This window comes from Hetaerina americana, unplaced genomic scaffold (genome assembly GCF_022747635.1).
Source record: "Hetaerina americana unplaced genomic scaffold, ioHetAmer1.1.p SCAF_5, whole genome shotgun sequence".
Taxonomy (NCBI): domain Eukaryota; kingdom Metazoa; phylum Arthropoda; class Insecta; order Odonata; family Calopterygidae; genus Hetaerina; species Hetaerina americana.
This window is the reverse complement of record NW_027287095.1, coordinates 88,980,428-89,001,959: the sequence shown is the minus strand read 5'-3', so window position 1 is coordinate 89,001,959 and position 21,532 is coordinate 88,980,428. Positions and strand designations below refer to the sequence as shown.

Here is a 21,532-nt window from a genome sequence, read left to right as displayed (position 1 = left end):
AATAAAACATATTCCACATCACTGCTTAAGAGACATCCTAATTTATGTAAGAGATTTAATCTGTAATTTTCAGTAAATATAGAATATTACCACTTTTTTATGTCCTTATAAGCTTCGAGCTTTGTAAAGTCTGTACATTAAAATTCATTAGTAAATGAGAATTTTAGCCAAAGCCATTTTATTCCAACAAGGAGACCTCTAGAAACATATTTCTCAGAACCTACGCATGCCCGTCGCTCCTTTTCGACAAAGATGAAAAGTTGAGATATTGGACGAATGAAATTTTGCGTCTGCGTTTCATGCCGAAGACTTTCATCGGACGATTCCGCCAGAACTACAGCCACGACTCCAGATTACTAGGAAACAGTGAGCAGGATAGGAATGGATCACGCTCCGTGAAGCGTGATGGAGGGGTGAGATCTATCCCATATACGAGTAAGATGTGAGATGGGCGAGGCGTGAGTTGCCACTGACTTGCGAACGGAGTTCTCTACCCGAAGACAGAGGCTTTGAGTCGGACATCTAACCACTCTTTCTTCGCTCAGAAATTAAATAAATCATAGTAAAAAACATATTAATAAAACAGATTCAATCGGTAATGAGATTGAAAGAAAACAGGAAAACTTTTACGTAGAACATTTACAGACACATTTAGATATTTCATATTTATCGTGAAAATAAATCAGTTATTTTATGTGGAAACTGCAAAGTTATTTAGTGAAACTCCTGTTCGCAATGGATTTCCACTAAGTCTCGGCCTCAACCATCAATCACATATTTCATATTTTTTTATAAGTTTCCGTGCTTCTTCTATGCATCACAACAGGTGCGTTATCCATCTCGGCTTCTTCCAGCAGATCAGCCAAAATTATGGGAGGGATCATTAAGGAACGATTGTTGATTCATTAATTTCCCTTTAAATAGTACACGACCGTGAGGTATAAATAATAGATGGGTCAAAGAATGACATTAATACGGAGATTGCTATATACGCGAAAAATGAATTATTATACAAAAAAAAGGTCAGTGGAATTTGAGCCTTTGTTTGGTAAATAAGGATGTAGATACATACGTCGCACGCGAAAGGAGAATAAATCGGGAAATAATGCCACCATGACAGCAAGTTTGAATGCTATGCACTTAAGCATTACAAAAATTCAATATCCTGTCACAGATCAGAGTAGGTTTCAATTGATATCGTTTTTCGTCCCAAACCCATTCCTAGTCGTCAAGAGGAGTGATACTCGTGAACTCAAAAGCATACAAAAAGATGTTCGTTACTATCTACACGAGAGATGGTGGCATTATCGGCCACATTAAATGGATGAATGATTGACTCCATCAACGCGCGTCCTAATAGGAAACTGGGAAGGGCGCGTGGAGATCCTTAACCTAACTGCTACTTGCTGGTTAATACTCATCATCGGTGCAGTTCAAACGGCCCACGAATCCCAATTCTGCCCGAGGAATGACCGCGAATATTATCGGAACAGCTGTAAGCAATTTCTGCCATGTTTTGGAAATCCGTCGCAGGAGTGGAAGCGACTCACCTTTCGCAAAAGGATGCGAGCGGAGTCGATGACGCGTTACCGTGTGCACTCAAGGCAATGGATTCCTCCGCCGACACCCCCTCCCCTCCCCCCCCCTCCCTTGCCACTCGCACTCCAGCGATCCATTCAGGTTCAATTTCCTTTGCAGCCGGGAGATCAACCCGCGACCACGTCCAGATAATCGGGAGATATCAATGCCACACGTGCATCTGATAAGGGAGATCCGCGGGACACCCTTTGAGGACCCCCGGGGAGACTTGCGCAACCGTTGAGGAAATGCGCGCACATACGCGGAGATGTGAGGAGACATACGGTGGTATCCCACGCCGATGGGGGGGGGGTGAAGAGGACGATGGCTCATCGATGGGGGGTGGAGAGGCGGAGAGGGGGAGGCCCCCACTAAAACAGCACGCTCTCCCTCCCCAGAGAGTGCGGTGTTCTACAGAGAAGGCCGCCGGTGCTTAAAAGCCTAGAGTTCGACCGTGTTCGGGGCAGAACGGGGAGGAAGGAGCTACTGGACGCCGCCAATAGAACACACGCCGTGCCCCAGGGGAGAGTTCACGCGGTGAAGGAGAGTACTCCAGGGCAACGAGAAACTAACAAGGTGAGCCGGCGAAAACATTACTTGGCTAGGCAGATCGGTCCCTAACATTCGCACGGGGCCAGATAATTGTGTGGAGAGTGAATAGTGAAAGAAAAAGTTACTTCGGGAATGCATAGAATGCCAGTTCACCCTAAACACATACGAGACATTAATGAGTGACTTCAATTAAAAAAACCCATTGGTCTTGCGCTGCCTACGACTTCCACAGTAATCGACACAGGTGTTGGTTTCAGTTGCCGAGGGTATAACTCACTCGAACTAATGTTTATGCGTGAGAAATTAACATATTAATGTGATGTGGGAGGGCTGTTCATTTTCCCTCCGCCGAAAAACACACGAGTCGGCCATAGTTTTGACACTCGGAAAACCGCACACCTCGGATGGAGACGCACGCAGAATATTTGAATCCTCAGCCCTCGGTATATACGTATAAACCTCAGCCCTCGCTTCTATAAACGACTAAAGCTCTAACCACTCAACTTTAGCACGCCACGCCTATCTGCACGTCTGGCGTGAACATAAAAAATAAGGAAAATCGCTGAATTACAGACATTTTTCTGCGTTTTTAAGTTGTGTGAAATTTCAGCGAATCCTAGTCGTAATAACGTATTTTTCAAGGAAAACTTCATACGATTCCACGAAATACACGTATTTCCTTCTTGTTCGATACTCAAAACATATACCACTCCATTATGTTGGAACTAGATTAATTATATTGAAATAAAATCCAAACTGAAGTTTAAAATGGCACGGGCTTACTGTTCATCCATGAACTGTAATTACGAGGGTAGTTTGAAAAGTTCTCGTACTATCGACATTGAAAGAGTAGTCTGAAAGCATTTAAGATTAAATCTCACGTCAATTAGAACAATTTCATTTTATAATTTCTACAGGATAAGTGGCAGATTCTGAGAGAGTATATGCGTACGTATATGATGGGAATGACTTCCTACTTCTTACCAGGTGCCTGGTCTGAACCAGTGGCTTGAATAATCTGTGCAAGCAGGTAATTCAGTTGGGGTTCTCGAAATATTGACAAACCAATATCACCAGCAGCATTAATAGTTTAGTTTCGATTTTAAATCTCGTTTAAAAAAAATGTTACAGTATCTTCAGATCCTGTTTATACATGCAAATACATCGCACTGGGAATAAATCTATTTTTTAAATGTATAAACAGGATGAGTGATGTTACACCACAAAGTTAATATTGAAACATTCCTTTCAAATAAGTATATCGTTTAATAATTCATTACAAAAAATGGAAAAACAAATTATTTGGGGTAGATTTTGTTTGCTCTGCAACAGAATCTCCTTTTATCTCGATACCATTTTGGGAAAACGCCGTTTCTTCAACTACAGATGTCCTAAAGGTAGGATTTCGGAGGATCGCCAAAATAGGCATTTTTCCTCGTTAAACGGGAATCGTTTTCGGCCGTGCTAATTTTGTCAAGTTTGGAGATTAAAAAAACTCAGTGGCGGACAAAGCTGGCGAATAAGAAGGATGTTGTAATAATTCAAACTTCAATTCCTTTATTTTAGCCATTAAAATTGTCCAGGTGTGGACCTGAGCATTATCTTGATGGGAGAGTATTTTCATCTTTGGCAAATTAGGACACTTTTCTAAATTTATACGCTCAACCGGTGATATAACGACCCATAATAATAAAAATAACCCTTCATCAATCATTAGTTCTTTTAGAAAGTAATCGATGTAAATGATTGCGCGTGTATCTCTAATAAATCCTAGCCATCACCTAGGCGACTAATTTCACCGCCTTCGCCTTTAGAAACCCACTGTTTCTGCTGTTCATTTGTCCCTCTCTGGGGTGTAGTAGAATATTCATATTTCGCCCACAGCTATGGATCGACGCAGAAACCCGTCAGGATCGCGATGGAAAAGTGCTAAAAAAACCTCCGATTCGATCACACGCTTGCGTTTATTCTCCACTAAGAGAAAAACCATCTTGGCGAGATTTTTTTCACACCCAATATTTCGTGCAAAACTGAAAACACTGCACCTTGCGATACGCAGGCCTGTGGCCTCTGATACTTCGCGAACGTTGATTCGACGTTCACTCAAAACAATTCGTGAATTTTGTCAATCATTTGGGAGGAAGTCACTTCCACTGGACGTGCTGACCACTGTTCATCATTTTTAGATGCACAGTGATTTTTAAACTGAATTACCCAAGTGTGTGCTCTCTCAAACACATGAGCTCCATCCAAATCGGTATTGATTTCTTTTGGTGTTAAGTCATTTGAACATAAGGGTTTAATCACCACACGAAACTCATTTTTCCAAATAAACAAACGTTTGTTGCTTCAAACGACCATGTAAATAAAACGACGTTGAGGATACAGCTGAAACTTGAACAGCAATTTAGTGAGAGATGGGGCCTATTAAAATCAAATCTTTTCAGATCGCCTTGCTGTTTGTAAGAAATTATTGAATGACCCACGTGTTATCCCCCAATGATCCCACAATGATCGATTTTGCAGTTAGCAACCGAAATTTATCATAAAAAGGCAGTTATAAAAGGAATTTGTCACCCTAAAGGTATACCCATTTGATTTAGGTGAAAAACTTTGTTTTTGCAACGTATTCATCGGTCCCTGATGAGCTATTTCTTTACTCTGCGCACGCATAAAAATAATTGTCCTTCTATCCATTCTTAGCGCCCTGGCACCTGCATCCACGTGCCTGAACACATTCACCGCCTCCTATGCACGTAGTGACGGCGTATACGGTAACGCGTGCAAAAACGCAGGTGAGCTGAGGAGGGCGCGGGCTGTTGGGCCAGTCACCCATGTCCAAGGGTGACTCACAGGAACAGGTCTCTATGCGATCCGTCGTTTCACTCATATTTTGCCTTTTTGCGAAAAATGCGAACTTAGATGTATTAGTCAACTGGTAAAGAAAAGCGAGTCAAGGTGTTCAATGTAAAAGATCCAACTGTTACGATATACTCATTTTTCAGGCTTCATTTCAGCGCAGTGCCCGAGTTTACGAAAACGGACCCAATCACGCTGAATGAGAAGATCCAGGGGTACGCCACCGATTGACATTGATGACTTTATGTTAAGTTTAATTGTTTTACTATTCAAACCAACCAAATAATGAAAAACAAACTGAAAATACACTCACATAAAGAGGTTTTCATCATAAAAATTGTTTGAAACACAGTGAAATTTTTGAGTAACCATTAAAATATTCTTGATGACCGATGGATACTTAAAACTACTTTGCGCTTCGAACACCTGCAACAGAGATCTGTGATCGAGCATCGCAGGAGCAAGCTAATTCAGTGAAAGATGCTTTTCTATCCTTTTTATCCATTTCAAATTTTCTTTAGTCCCACGCAGATCAATTAGGCGTGCATCTGATGATCAGAACTATTAACAATAACCCTTTCTAACAAAAAGTGCTCTGACCAATTCCAAATACACTTTCATGACGTGCCCAGCTAGTTTAGTCAGTTACTAGGAGGTAGTTTAGGATCACTGACGTACTTTAAAAGTTTAAGATTTATGTGAATATGGAGACGTTACGAGCTGTGTCAGTAGCGGAGAGAAACTATACACTTGGGGAACGTTTAGCGAGTACTACACAGCGTGGCCAATGACACGGTAATGTAAAAATTCTGACTTGGTAAAATCTAATACAGAAACAACATTTTTTGTGAATTTTAGGAAGCTTGTAGAACTGCACATATGAGAATGTTGTCTCATTATCGTCTTACGATATTAAACATAAATTATACCGATAATATTCTGAGTAGGCAAGGTAAAACACACGCGACTTTGAACAAAATAACTTACAATAAATTCAAGTTTAACGCTTATATAGAAGAATAAATGGAGCACTGCATTACGTTGGTGAGCAGAACCTGAGGGAGAATTAATTGATCGGTTGATATAAGGAACCATTTGGCCTAAGACGAAAGAAGCGTGACCACAGCAGGAGGAAACATAGATTGCGAAAATTTTAACTTCCCGGATTCTATACAAGAGTAAAAGATCATGTTGGCTCGAGGAGGAGGCCATACGGTATACATGGGGAATATTGGGAATATGTGGGCAAGCTAACAAAAAATTGGAATTTATCAGAAGAATACTGGTTAAATGTGACGAAAAGGCCAAGGAGAAATGTTATCTTTCGTTTGCTAGGCCTCTTTTAGAATATGCTGCTAGTATGAATGATATCCTCACGAATTTGGATTGAACACTGAATATGATCGCGGGCTGTGTAGAGTAACTCGCTTAGTAAAACGTTGCTATGATAAACTTAGCAGCGTATCCAAAATATTAGAACAGCTAGGTTGGGAATTACTCACGGAACAAAGGTTAAATTACAAATTAAATCTCTTGCATGAAGGATGTTTCTTTAGCAGTGATGTTGAAAATGTATTATTACCCCAATCGTACTATAATAGGAGAGATCATGTCAATAAATTTAGAGATATTAAGTGTAGAACAGATGAATTTAAGATGTCATTTTTTCCCCGAATGATAAGGGATCGGAATACCGTATTCCGACCAACCTGGGAGGGAAAAGTATTTTGTGTCAAAAGTAGTATGGTGTCTTATGGTACCCTGCCATACACTCTGGAGGTGGCTTTCAGGGTACTTAAATTAAAAATATTAGATTGACGTTACGATGCACTGTAGCACACGGAGCTGTGAAAAACAATTAACGGGTGCCCTATTCTTTCTACAATGGCAGGCTCCTTTCTGGCAGACAAACAGACACAGCGGACATGTCTTCGTCCTGTTGCGGCTGCTCCTTCGCGGAGACCCCCGGCCTCATCACCGGCAGGTGTAGCTCCGGGTTCACGCTCTTCATGAGCATCGTCGAGGCCCTGATCCTGTCGCGGTGCGACATCGCGGACCCGTGCCGCCGGCTGGGGTTGGACGCCTCGGCTTATCCGCCGGCGCCCGCCTACGACTTCGTGGTGGTTGGCGCGGGGGTGGCCGGTTCCGTGGTCGCCTCACGTCTCTCCGAGCCCCGACTCCTGTCGGGGGGCAAGCCGTGGTCCGTGCTGCTACTTGAGGCAGGCCCCGAGGAAGCGACGGCGACGCAGGTCCCGGCGTATGCCGTGGCCGCCGTGGGAAGCGACTTGGACTGGAAGTACACGACCCAGCCCCAGGAGAGGGCGTGCCTCTCCGCCGGTGGCGTGTGCAGATGGCCCCGGGGCAAGATGGTGGCGGGAACGGGAGCGATGAACGTGAGTCCGACGAGTACCCCATGACGAGGGCGCGTTTAATGCTGCGAAATATTGGGGAATAGCAAAACGGTAATGCGAGAGAAAATGAGAGATATGAGGAAAAGGGAGAGACCGAGAAAGCCTTTGGTGTAGCTGATGGAGGGGTCTCTTAAAAGAAAAATTTTTAAGTTACTCTAGGAAAAGAGAGAAATGACGACGCGACGAATTCCACGCCGAGTATGTATTTACGAAATGGCGCCGGGATAATGGAGAGCGTAGGAATCCATTCTTTTGGTTTCCAGAGAGCTAAGATAAAAAGAAAACTATGTAAGGGAATTCCGAAGGAAATCAGCCGGAATACAGTCATGATAAATTACAAGGAAACTACAATCGAATTAGGTTTCAAAAGGCACCTGAAAACTATACATTGCAAATCTGGGAATCATTAAGTCTTTTCGCAAAATTTCAATGTTTTCACTCTGCGATATTTTTTTCTTCAGATTTTCATATTTTCCCACATTTCATGTTCTCCAAATACCTATTATCTTTCATCCATTTATATTTTTCCTGTCGAAATATGCTACCTTCCATAGATATCCCACTGCCCAATCTTAATATTTTACCCAGCTGCCAACTCAGCCTCCTACATTTTCATCGTTTAGCTTATTTAATACACTCCCGTTGATTGACATTCATTATGAATGCATCATTCTTTTAAACAGGTAGAATTACTGAAAAAAATTCGCCACACGTATTTTATTAAAGTTTGCAAGGAAAATTGAGAACAAATTTCTATAGTAGCAGCTATTCAAGAACTGCAGATTTCTTTTTGACTCGTGTGAAAAAAATACGCTGGTAAAAACCTTCCTATTTGTATGTTTCCAGTAGAATGAAATACCAACCCTAAATAGTTTGACATCAAAATTCTATAGGTACCATTTCGATTCAACAAGGTCACAATGGTTGGTTAACATGTTCACAGAGGGTATTTTAGTAAGGTATCATAGGTGTCAAGCACGTGTGAAGGCATCCACGTAAAGACAGATACCAAGGCTTTTGATGGGATTGATCCTAGAGCCGAGATTACACCTGGGAAACGAATAAATCCCAAAGAAATATTTATACGGAAAAAAACTTACTTACTTAAACTTGTGATGTCAACTACGCACGCATGCTTTAACGTCGAAATCATTTATCCGCAGGGAATGATGTACACCCGGGGAAACAGGAGAATTTATGACGACTGGAATATAAACGGTTGGCGTTACGACGAAGTACTTCCTTACTTCAAGAAGGCTGAGAACAACAGAAACAGTGGCCAACTGGATGAGGGGTTTCACGGCTTCGAAGGGCCCCTCACAGTGCAGACCTTCCCCTACCATCCACCCCTGTCCGAGGACGTGGTCAGGGCCGGTATCGAGCTAGGGTACAGGAGTGGTGACGTCAACGGCAGGAATCAAACGGGCTTCATCATCGCGCAGATGATGGTGGACGACGGGAAGAGGGCATCCACGGCGAGGATGTACTTGCGCCCCAACTATAAGAGGCCCAACCTCAGGGTGGCCACGAACGCGCACGTGACCAGGGTGCTCTTCGACGGAATCCGCGCCGTGGGCGTGGAGTACGTTGACTCGAGCGGGAAGAAGAACGCCGTGCGCGCCACCAAGGAGGTGATCCTGTCGGGAGGGTCCGTGAACACGCCGCAACTCTTAATGCTCTCCGGGGTGGGCCCCAAGGAACACCTTTCCGAACTGGGAATCCCCGTGGTGGCCGACATCCCGGGCGTCGGCAGAAATCTACACAACCACGTCTCCGTCGGGGTGTCCTTCACCATCTCCACGCCCGCCTACCAAAGTCTGGATCTCGCAGCTCTCAACCGCTACGTAACCGAACACGACGGCCCCCTCTCATCCACTGGACTCACCCAGGGCACGGCCTTCCTCGTCTCCAAGTACCAAGACGACAAAGAATTCCCAGACCTCCAGGTATTCTTCGACGGGTTCTCAGCGCGATGCTCGAGGACTGGCCAACCGATGGAGTGCACGGACGGCCGCACCACAGGGGACTGCGGAAGGACGACCATCACCGCCCGACCCACCAACGTCCTGCCGCTGAGCAGGGGTCACCTCGAGCTCCACTCTACCGACCCGTTTGAGCAACCCGACATGTATGCGGAGTACTTCAGCGTCGAGAAAGACTTGCTGGTGCTCATTGAGGGGATCAAGCTGATGATCAACGTGACACAGACGGCAGCCCTGGCATCATACGACTTCCGGCTTAATGACACGAACGTCGCGGGGTGCGAGGAGGAGGAGTTTGGCACGGATGAGTACTGGGCCTGTACAATTATGAGGTACACGGGCCCGGAGAACCACCAGGCTGGCACTGCTAAGATGGGTAACGATGACGACCCGGAAGCGGTGCTGAACAATAGACTTATGGTGAGAGGTGTGGGGGGTTTGAGGGTGGTCGACGCGTCCATATTTCCTAGGGTTCCAAACAGCAACCCGATTGCGGCCATAGTGATGTCGGCCGAGAAACTCTCCGACATGATCAAAGTGGACTGGGAAACAGCACAGAGAGAGTACGACGAGAGGATTGCCATGTTTCATCGCGCCAACCGTGGTCTCGTGGGACCCAGATATAGCTCCCACTATGAACCCAGGTATTGACGCAAAGAGGCCTGCCTTTGAGACGAGAAGGATCATGAAAACCTAAATCGGAGTAATATTGGACTGCATAAAATGTTATTCCGGTTAATGTCATTTTCGTATATTTTTGTATAAAAGGATTCTCTTGAAATGTATTCTGTGTGTCTTTTTCCGTGAATAAAGCCGAGTATACTTTCAATATTGTGATTTGTGATTTTGCACGCGAAGACAATAACATTGCAATTCTATGGTGCTCGTAAACTGGTAAAGGAATGCTTTCGTACACTTTCTATAAGAACATAATTCGACTACAGCTTTAACAAACATGGGTAAAATGTGTGATACGCAAAAAGAAAACAAATAAAAAAGCGAAATAGTATGCTACAGAAATGCTTACATGAAAACACGAAAATAAATTAGGAATAAACTGCGACCACAGATATCAATTTTGAAGTTGATAAGCATTATTGTACTTGGTTTATACAATCACATATACTAAGGATATTTTCTTGGTAATCCATGACTGTACTTCCGGACGGAAATAGATACTTGCGATACCATGGAAGGACTTCTTAATCACCCAAATTCTAAATAAAAAATAATCAATGGAGCATGCATACGCGAAAATATTGTAATTGGAACTAAACCTTACATACAGCGGAAGGGCGAACTGACTAATTAGGCAGTCTGAGAGTAAAATTACTCAACGTAACCCCTTTCAGCTGCAATGACCGCCTCCAATCTTGTCCTGTCCTTTCTGTTTAAAACAGCGCTGTTCATATTCACGAATGCTGCTACGATAGCGGTGCATGAAGAGCGACATTAGTTCGCCTCGTCTTATTGATATCTCTTTTGACTACACTGCAAGCATAATAGTCGAAGGGGTTCAAGTCCGGGCTATTCGAGGACCAGAACTCTTTTGACCAGAACATGTCAATGTAATCTGAGAGCCAGTTGTGGACTAAATGACTCGTATAAGTTGGTGCACCGTCCTGTTGAAAGACATTGTCTCCCCGAGGCCACAATTACCATCCACGGTTTCACTAAATTCTTCTAAATTTGCAGATAGACTTCTTTTGTGATAGTTTGTCCCTTTTCAAAGACATTTGGTGGTATGATATTACCCTCACAGGACAAAACACCTAGGACGTGAACACTAGCCGGAAAATGTTTTCGAGCAACAATCAGGACGTCCTTGGGGTCGTGGGCGAGCCAGCAATGATTTCTCCGGTTGATCTTCGCGTCAACGGTGAAAATGATGTCATCAGAAAAGAATCTGATTCGCCTCGCAGCTTCATTTCTTAGAGAACACAGTAGTAGGTTGCAGCGAGCAATCCGCTTTGTTCTGGCAGCCTCAGACAGCACATGTCGGACCTTTATTGAGTACGACTTGTATCGTAGGTCCTCCTCTGATATCCGATGCAATGTTCGCTCGCTAACATTTAATTCTGACGCCAATTTCCTCAGCGATCGCCCCGTGTCCTCTGAAATCAGCGCCTGAGCCTTATCGACGACAACCGCAGTTCGTGACACTCGTTTCCTCGAACGATGTTTCCTCGCCGGGTTAGTAAAACATTCTCCAGACCCCCCCGAAGCATTACACTTAGCCACAATATCGTAAACAGTTGATCTGGGGTACCACAAGAATCGAACTATATCGAAATATGACGCCCAGCGCGAACACTTTCGAAAATAGCGGCTCTTCGATTGTACGGCGCACTTGTACGCCACATCTCGGCCATTTAGGGGTTATGACTGTTTACCAGATGCCTATAACTTTCTAGAACGCCAATCGTGACATCAATTGGAACTACGATATGGCGCGAAATTTAAATTGAAATTTGTCCGGATTTAACCATCGCACCCTGTTTGTGTGTGTGTGGTTGTGTAATCAGTATTTCAATTCTAAGATTGGTTAACTGCAGCCCTCCATTCTTTTCTATTTAGTGTTAATTCCCTCACCCTCTGATTGGTTCCCTGTTTCACGTCCTTAATTTTCCCCATACACTGGCTCTTGGCCTTCCTTGCGGGTTCTTTCCTTCAAGTTTTCCTTCTATTATGTTTCTAACTAATCCATTGTGTCTCAATGTATATCCAATCCATCTAGTTCTTCTTTGCCTTAGAGCTCTCCATATGGTCCTTTTCCTCTTCTGCTATTTTATACACTTTATCATTACTCACTTTGCCTGTCCATTTAATCTTAAGCATCCTCCTCAAGCACCATGCTTCTATTCTTCGTCAATCCAATTTTCCAATATTCCATCCCTCCGATCCGTAGACTGCCATGCTCCACACGAACGTTTTGACGAACTGCCTCCTTGTTTGCAATCTTGAGGAGAGGTAACTACTCTGTTCTTTAAAAACAGCAGCTACCTCTCCTCAATGAACGCCCTCTTTGCTTGGGCTATTCTTCGCTTGATGTCAGTCAAGCTTCCTCCATCCCAATTAATGCTGCTGCCAACGTAGACGAAGGATTCCACTTGCTCTAGTTTCACTCCTCGAATTGTGATACCTGCATTAAGCTTCTCTCTTCCACATACAAGGATTTACGTTTTCTTCTTGCAGATGCTCATATTATATTCCCGAAGTACTTGGTCCATAGTATTTAGGTTTACTTGCAGGTCCTCTCGCGTCTCTGCTACTAATGCGATATCGTCTGCGAACCGCAGCATGTTAATTACTTCGCCCTTTACCTTGACTCCTTTGATGCCAAATTCTTGGACTTCCTTTAATACCTCTTCTAGATATACATTGAATAGTGCTGGCGAGAGATTGCATCCTTGTCGAACTCCCTTGTTTATTTTGGCTTCTATTTTCCTTCCGTTTTTCATTTGCGTGATTGTTGCCTGATTCTTGTAGAAGTGATGGATCATCCTTCTATCGTTGTAGTACATTCCAAGCGCCTCTAGTATCTAGAACATTTTGTTCCATTCAACATCGTCGTAGACCTTCTCCAAGTCCACGAATGCCACATATTCTTGTCTACGTGGATGAATTTTTCGGCCAGTAACCTCAAGCTGAGTATTGCCTCTCTTGCTCCTCGGTTTTTCCTGAATCCGAATTTGTTTTCCGAGAGGCTTTCTTCTACCTTTCCTTCTATTCGTCGGCTGATTATCCGAGCAAGTATTTTCGATGCGCGAGAAGTCAGGCTCAATGTTCTGTGTTCTTCGCATTTATCTGTTCCAGGTTTCGTCGGTATTACAATAATTACACTCTTCTTGAAGTCCTCAGGTAGTCTTCCACTATCGTCGATATCTTTCACCATTTCAAATAGGATATCCTTTGCATTGCTCCCGAGTGCTTTGATAATTTCTCCGTTAATTTTATCAATTCCCATTGCCTTATTGTTCCTCAGGTCTTTCACGGCTCCGTCGAATTAACTTCTCAGTATCTCCGGGTCCCGTTCATCTTCTGCTATCATGCTTTCCTCTTTAAGTAAGTCACCTTCAAGTGTTTCGGGCCCATGATAGAGATCTGCAATGTATTCCTTCCATCTCTTCCCAATGTTTTCATCTTCTCTCGTTAACTTTCCATTAGCATCTCGGACGTGGGGGGATTTTATTGTTCTTACTCCGAATTGTATCTTCACCAGTTCATAAGCAGTTTCACTATTGCCCTTCCTTATGTTGTCATTGATTTCCTCGCAGCAGCTTTCTATTCACTCTTCCTCGGCCTTCTTACGCTCTCAAATTAGTTGTTTCCCAAACTTCCTGTAAAGGGCTTCCTCAGTTTCATTTATTGGATTCTTGTACTTTCTTCTCTCCTTTATGAGTTATCTTATTTGAGCTGTTATCCATGGCCGTTTGGTTGGCGCCGTCTTACCCACAAGTTGTTCATCTGCTATTTCGGTAATGATATTCTTCATTTCTATCCATCATCGTTCTATGCCACTCGCTTTTATTCATTCTATTTTTCTGTCAATGGTCGTGGGGAAAGTTTCTCTTGACTGCTTTTCCTCTAGTATTTTTGCGTTCCATATGGGTCTCTTAGTCACTTTTGGCTGTGTATCGCAGTTGTCTGTCCATGACCACCAGGTTGTGATCGCTATTTATATCTGCACCGGGGTAGCTTTTGCATTGCTTGACTTGGTTTCTCATTCTCACGAGAATGGGGTCCATTTGGTATCTTGCCCTGTCCCCTGGCATCTTCCACGTGTATTTTCTTCTCCGATGTTGCTCAAAGAGGGTGTTTGCCACTACCATGTTCTTCTGGGTGCAGAATTCTATCAGTCTTTCTCCCGAGGGGTTACGTTTTCCCATTCCGAACTGTCCCACGCTCCATCCCTCTCGGCCCTCTCCAACCACTGCATTAGCCTCTTAACCCTCTCCCATCACGATTAGGTTCTCCTTTTCTTCCGCTGTTCCTATAACTTCTTCCAGTGGTCCGTATACTTCTTCTATTTCCTCGCCTGAATAGCTGGATGTTGGCATACTCACCTACACTATCACTGTGTCCGTAGGCTCTCCCTCGAACCTTATCATCAGATTACACTCACTGTATTTCCAGCACGATTTTACTCTTCTGGCCCACTCCTTCTTTAATATGATGCCCACTCCTGCAATTATCTGTCCGTCATCTGAGTATAACACCGTCTAACCGTCTATCCAGAAGTCGTCGGCCCCGGCGATATATGTATATACATATAAATTTATTGCATAAAGAGTTCAGAGATTTAATCTAAATGAACCCGATGGATTTCCATTACTTAAGGTGGTGCGACGTCGTTTACTGCCGTGGTACACTTCCCATCACTAATGCTGACAAGGACAAGATCACAGCGATGCCGCAGGAAACGAATGGGAACAACTTCGAATGTCCTGCTGACACAAATTCTTTTACCGACTCTGTCAGATTAAGTTGTTACTGAACATGGTTGCTTTACTAAACGAGTTGAACGAATGTGCTATCCTAGCACAAGTGTCTTAAAATGCAATATACGGACACACTCCTACACTCGACGCCTGTGATATTCTATCCCTCACACTGGTAGCCAAAACGAGGTCCAGTTTTCTTGGCGAAAATGCCAAAGTACTTTAGTAAAAATAGTTTAATTTGTCATTTTGGCGAATTCTTCAGTATCAATTTGTGGATGTTTGAAAAAGTTTACTAATTTTGACGAGGGAGAACTTTTAGGAAACGCAATTTATAACAAATACTTCTAATTTCCAATCGGTCAATTCAATCGGAAATTATCATTGCGTCGGCACACGCTTAAGGCGAATTAATTTCTCCCCGCTCTTTCAAGAAACCCCCCCTTCTATTCCTCCAAACAAGACGAAATTCAATCGCATCCACGTCCACATTTACTTAAATTTGAACTTTTATCCACCTCCCATACCTTCCCGGTCCTTAACCAACATGCCTTCGAATTTTCTTGTGCTTCCATCAACTTTTTCCATTCATTTCTTACGCAGTCCTTTGCTTACATGCAGTTACTCATACCAGTTTTGTAGACCACGAGGCTGCTTCCGTCTTATATTGTCTTTTACTCGGATCATATTAGCCTTTCCTTTGGCCACTTCCTCTACCTTAATGTCGGGTGAACTTTTTCTCCTATCTTACGAGAGCCGTAGTATTTCTTTGGTTTTTACGTTATCCAGGAACCAGCTGCCCTTCCTCATCGATTTTTACCGCCATAATTGACGACATTAAATATTTAAAAGCATCAGCCATAATTAAGAGGAAATAACTAATTATTAGCTATTAGTTAGTCTTATCCAATAACTAAAATAGCAAATTTAGACGGATGGTTTTGAGATAAAAGTAATCAACTTGCGCTAACGACATAATAACGATACTAACTCCCCTAAAATATTCATAAACATTACATGCAACTTTACCAATTATATACAGGCGGAGAGTAGGCGAGAAGAAACCTGCTCAAAACATACATAAGTACGGCCTATAATCTTAAGGCAGTGAACGAAAATTCCAGTTAACAGAATTTTCGTGATCTACCTGGCACAAATTTAAGGCGCGTAAACATTTTCGCATGCTTGAATATAACAAATAGGAAACATTCAGTTTAACGTGCTAGAGCAATGCTGATCCTATCTCAAAAAAGGATGGCCTATTCGAGTAGTCTACACGTGCGAAATTTTGGGAGCAACGCGACGCGTCTCTGGCGGAGCGTTTCTTGAAAAGAAGAAGTATTTCGAAAGGAAAAAAAAGCAATGCAGAATGCTTATCAGCCCTCGGTAACCCACGAATTGCGATTTTTCAGAGCGTAGACAAGGATGTCACGTAAGTAACGAATATTCGGAGAGGTCACCTGGACACAATCACACGAATGGCAACATTAACGCCACAGACATTTGGAGTAAGAGAAAGCCGCGATTCCCATAAATGGAGACAGAATGACGCAACCGTGAAGTTCAGTGACCATTTGTAATCATTTTCAGGGCGATACGGCACAGAACCCATTATCTTAAGAGGATCCACCTAAATATTACCCCATTCAAATCAACTAATTGGGTAGAGAGAAGAAGAGAAGAGTCGATAATGTGAGATAATTTTTAAAGTGCTGCCGTCTAATTTTTCAAAACAATTTCAATAACAAACTGAAAATTTACTATTTCTTCCCCCATGAATAGGCTACCACACAATTTTTTCAATTGATAGTTAAAGCTTTCGTTTTTATTCGCTGTTTCTAATGCAATGGTGAAAATCATAAGCCAGAGCTACCAGATAGGTAAAAATGGGGTTCCTTTTGAATTAATTCAACCCAATTGAAAGCAAGTTGATGATTCAAATTACGAGGGTCATCCGGAAAGTAGTACCCGTTCGTGAAATAAAGACACAAAAGTAAATATTAACAAACATAAAAAATTTTATTTGAAAGAGGATACTTTAAACTACTTCTCAACATAATCTCCAAGCAAATTAAGGCATTTGTCATAACGTGTGACAAGTTTCTGTATTCCTGCTGCATAGTCCTTCGCCGCCAGCTCATTGAGATACGCGAGGGACCCATCTTGCACAAATTTTTGCATAATGCAGATGGTGTTTAACAATTTCATGAACAATTGTTCGAGAAACATTGGGAAAATGCTCACAGATGTCATCAATTGTGACGCGCCGATCGTTCCTCACGAATTCGTCAACTGAGCTCACCAGTTGGTCTGTAATGACAGACGGTCTCCCCGAACGCTCATCGTCGTGTGTGTTCCCCCTCCCCATGTTGAAGTTGCGACACCACCGCCGAACAGACGACTCGTCCATTACATTGTCTCCATACACCTCCTTTAATTGGCGATGAATATCACATGGGCGAACGTTTCTTGCATTGAGGAATTTAATCACTGCCCTCACTTCACAACTGGCGGCGTTCTCAATTTTTTTAAACATTGTAAACAATCACAGAAACAACACAGGCAATGCTAGCGTCACGCAACTTGGCTCAGAGAAGGCAGACAAGCCACTGAAGCTATCTGACCTCGTCCAGCGGCTACTCGCGTCGTCAGCACTTCATGCGGCACGAACGGGTACTACTTTCCGGATGACCCTCGTATGTATTTCAAACGGAAACCGGAGTAATTGAAGATGATTCTCGTTTATGTATAGAGAATTGAAATATGACGCCATTCACATCTAAATATACCAAGCAGCACACTACGTCTTGCAATTTGCCACGAAAGCTATTTTTCACTGTAAGACCACATTATTCGCGTACTCCACTAAACCTAAAATATAATAATCCTTATTAGAATCAGGTCGTTAAAAAGAAAATGCGAACGCAGTTGTGCGTCTACTTTGAGGGCGGCTCCTGAGACCAAATATTATAATTACCTAATATCACAAACAATTGAACATGAAGTTTCCAAAAATCGAGCAGGCTCATGCTCAACCCTTCAGTCCTAGGTTTATAATTTGGAAGAATCGCCAGCATTAACTAGGTATCTAACGCCAATTTCATGCAAAATATACGCAAGGACTAATGAGAAGGAACATTTATTTAACTGTCTGGATGATTTTTACATTAACCGTGAAAAGGCGCGTGTTCGATTGGCACCATCTGCCAATGATCTTACACCAGGATATGGGTATATGCTTGTTTATTCATGAGCAGGCAGCAAAATGATCGAACATTCGCTGTACTTGAAGATAACGCATGCAAGAGTTAATAAGAATGAATCCAAACGGGCAAACGACTCATTCGTCGCCGTTTTGCTCAACACGCCGTAAGTAATGTTAACTTCGGACGCCTAACGCACGTGGACAAATATAACGTAAGATCACGAGTAGTTATTTTCACAACGCTCAAAAAATTGAAATTTTTCCCGCCAGCCGGCCCATAGGAACTAAAAACCCGTTAACCCAGATAAATTAGACAAAATAAAGTTCCCGGTGGCCTATTTATATAGTCCACAACGTGGAAAAATTCCTCCTTCCAAATGAGACCATTTAATGACAGGTTCTCGTAAATTCCTCCAAAGTTGCCATCTGCGAGAGTATCGATACGATAAAGAAGAGCTATCGATACGAGTGCCCATTAGAGAATAATGTCTAACTAGCTTATCACCCGGGCAAATGAACATTAAGGATTTGATAGCATGACGTGCCATGAATTTTCTAGATTCGGAAGTGAAACAAGAACACTAAGACACGATCGCCGCCAGGCACGCTTTCAAGAGCAAGCAAGCCGTTTACTTCGAATGCCTCCGGTTTAACGTCTTGGAAAGAGCCTTAAAGGAAGAGGATCAAGCGCCCCGGGCGAAGAAGTACGAATTAACGTAAGGAGCGCCGAAGGTGAGCTATTTTAGTGTTAAATATTAAGACATAAATAGGACAGAATATTACATCAAGTGTTTGAAAGCGACATTTCATTAAAACCTCCACATAAGTGCGAGAACACGAAAGATTAAATCGACCTAAGCATTGGATGGGGGAGGGCAACGATCTGGCATGCCAGAGTGAGACCTAAGGGCAGCAAAATTCTGCGGATTTGAAAAATAACAAACCGTTATTCCAGGGTGTTTTCAAGGAGTCAGGCAAGGTCTGGGAGTACAGTATTTTATCCACGAGCCAAACACGAAATAGTCCCTTGCTAATATTGAGTCCAACATATACCTTCCTCTGACCAAGAGATTCGTAGCAATTATGATTTTACCTTTTGGCAATATTATTCTCGCGATGCAGTGGCATTACAGTATTTTTGTTATACACATTAAGAATCTATACTTCCGAGCAAACGTAGTCAACCGTTTCAATTCCCATTTGCAAAAATATGCTAAAATGGAAAACAAAAATAAAATTGCTGGAAGGAGAGACTATAAAGTCAAGGAACGTTGTTGCCATGCTCTTGTAAGGCCTCGTTTAGAATATGCATGTATCCGACTGTATGCATGTAATCCGACTTAAAAAGACCTCATTCGGGAAATTGAGATTGTTCAACGCCAGGCTTTCTTCTAAAACTTTAGAAGAAAGACGATTCAATGGTAGGTTGAACGATTAAATAAATTCAGAGCCGCATGTTTCAGGGCCGAGATAACGCAAATTATTTTCACTCAAACATACATTGCTCGCTGGGATCAAGATTTTAAAATTCGGGAAATTGACGGCAGAACTAGCAGACTCAAGGACTATTTCTTCCCACAGAATATACCGGATAGCAACTATAGGCTCAGATATAACAAATATCCCACATGCCATCCACAGCGTCTAGGGAATAATTAGTTTTACTCAAACGCGCTTTCACTAACCACGTCTGTTGTGTTTTCAAATCCCTTCCTAGATGATCGCATGGGACCGCATTTAATGAATGAAGTGCTCATTGCAATATTGCAAAACCTACTTTGCTATTTTCTAGCTTATTCCATCCCTTGTCAAGGGCATTACGGGAGATGAAACTAAATAAGGCCGTGGGGGTTAATAACATTCCCGCGGAACTATTGACATGTTTAGGAAAATGTGGGAGGAAGAGGCTATATGGGCTGACTCGTAGTATCTATAAGGAAGGAATCTGGCCGGAAGACTTTGTGAGATCAGTTTTAGTTCCTATTCCGAAAAAGGTAAAGGCTACATCATGTGAGGACTACAGGACAATCAGTTTGATATCCCACGCAGCTAAAGTTGTTCTCAGGATCTTAAACAGAAGGATAGAGAGTAGGGCAATTGATTACTTAGGAGATGATCAGTTTGGGTTTAGGAAGGGGAGAGGTAGGCGTGATACCATTGCAGTAATGAGATTATTAATCGAGAGGAGTATAGAATACAATCAGGAGGTATTTGTCTGTTCCGTAGATTTCGAAAAAGCGTTTGATAGAGTGAATTGGGAAAAACTAATGAGTATATTGCAGAAAATATGAATAGATTATAGGGAAAGGAGGCCAATCCGCAACCTACACGTCTCAGACTGCTCAGGTGCGGGTGGGAAACGGGGAGTCCGGGTGGGCAGTGTTAGGAAGAGGTGTAAGGCAGGGTTGCCCATTATCACCGTTGACTGCTTCTCCGTTTCGGTGATTGAAATCCTTCCCAAATCTGCTAGTATAATAGAGGGGAGAACCCGCGAGATGGCGCATATTTGGGTGGCCCAGTCATTTAAACCGCCCGGGCTGAACCAAGCCCACTGAATGCATCATATGGCTGCCTACATATCCCCTCCCACCCCTTGTTCATTTCCTATTGGTCCCTCACCTCTCACCCGCACATGTCCTCTACGCTCTTCCCCGAGAACGCCATTCTGATGACGACAGTCGAGCCGTCGAAACGTCAAAACTACAATGTGAGTGTCCTTTCTTTGTGTTTCTGTTTAAAAAATCAACACCTGTGTTTTATATATTTGCGCGTCGCGGAAGAGCATGAAATACATATACTATAAACTAACCAACAATTGCACCTAAGGATGTAGGAAAAATTTATCCAATAACGTGCAATCTATAATTTGAAAAGAAAGAAGGCGAAATTCCATTATCACATGGGAATGCACATTAAATGTTCTCCATCCCCCAGGACACAGGTAGAGAATGTGACCCAACGCTGTAGGTAGCGGAAGGGTCCCCCCATATAATAGCAGTATATTCAAAATTAGGCCCAACCCAATGAAAGATAACAATTCTCTTTGACCTTTTCATCACATTTACTCAGTACTCTTTTCATAAATCCTATTTTTTTGTTCGCTTGTCCACATATTTCCCGTATGTGTTTCGCCCAGGAGAGATCAAGAAGTGAGGGTAAGCCTAGGTATTTAATCGAGCCAACACACTCCATTTCAATGTTCCCGGTGCAGTAGGCGTCCGGGAGGGTATTGCTCTTTTTCCAGACATTTATGACTACGCCTTTTTTAAGTTTAATTCTAATTGCCAAATGTCGCACCAGCGTTGAATAGAATCAAGGTCATTTGATAAAGCTACCGTGTCCTCAGGATCACGGATATCACGGGAGAGCCACTGCATCGCCGGAAAATAAACGTATGTTACCAGTGATTACGGAGTCAATGTCGTTAATGTAAAGCAGGAATACAAGAGGTCCGAAAACACTTCCCTGGGGAACACCTGAAGTAACTTCTACTGCATTTGAACA

General features: G+C 42.9%; 1 protein-coding gene across 1 annotated transcript; it reads left to right on the top strand.

Annotated features, from left to right (window-relative positions):
* The first annotated feature begins 6,914 nt into the window (after positions 1–6,914).
* Positions 6,915–10,211, top strand: LOC139694151 (glucose dehydrogenase [FAD, quinone]-like). Its single transcript, XM_071592582.1, has 2 exons — positions 6,915–7,382; positions 8,564–10,211. The coding sequence occupies exons 1-2, from the start codon at positions 6,915–6,917 to the stop codon at positions 10,031–10,033; spliced, it is 1,938 nt and encodes a 645-aa protein (XP_071448683.1). The 3' UTR covers positions 10,034–10,211.
* Positions 10,212–21,532: the final 11,321 nt, after the last annotated feature.

What these genes read in the sequence shown, in the direction of transcription:
- LOC139694151 (XM_071592582.1), top strand. Translation starts at nt 6,915, where the DNA reads ATGTCTTCGTCCTGTTGCGGCTGCTCCTTCGCGGAGACCCCCGGCCTC. An exon ending in CGGGAACGGGAGCGATGAAC is followed by an intron (nt 7,383 to 8,563) that starts GTGAGTCCGACG and finishes ATTTATCCGCAG; the next exon opens with GGAATGATGTACACCCGGGG.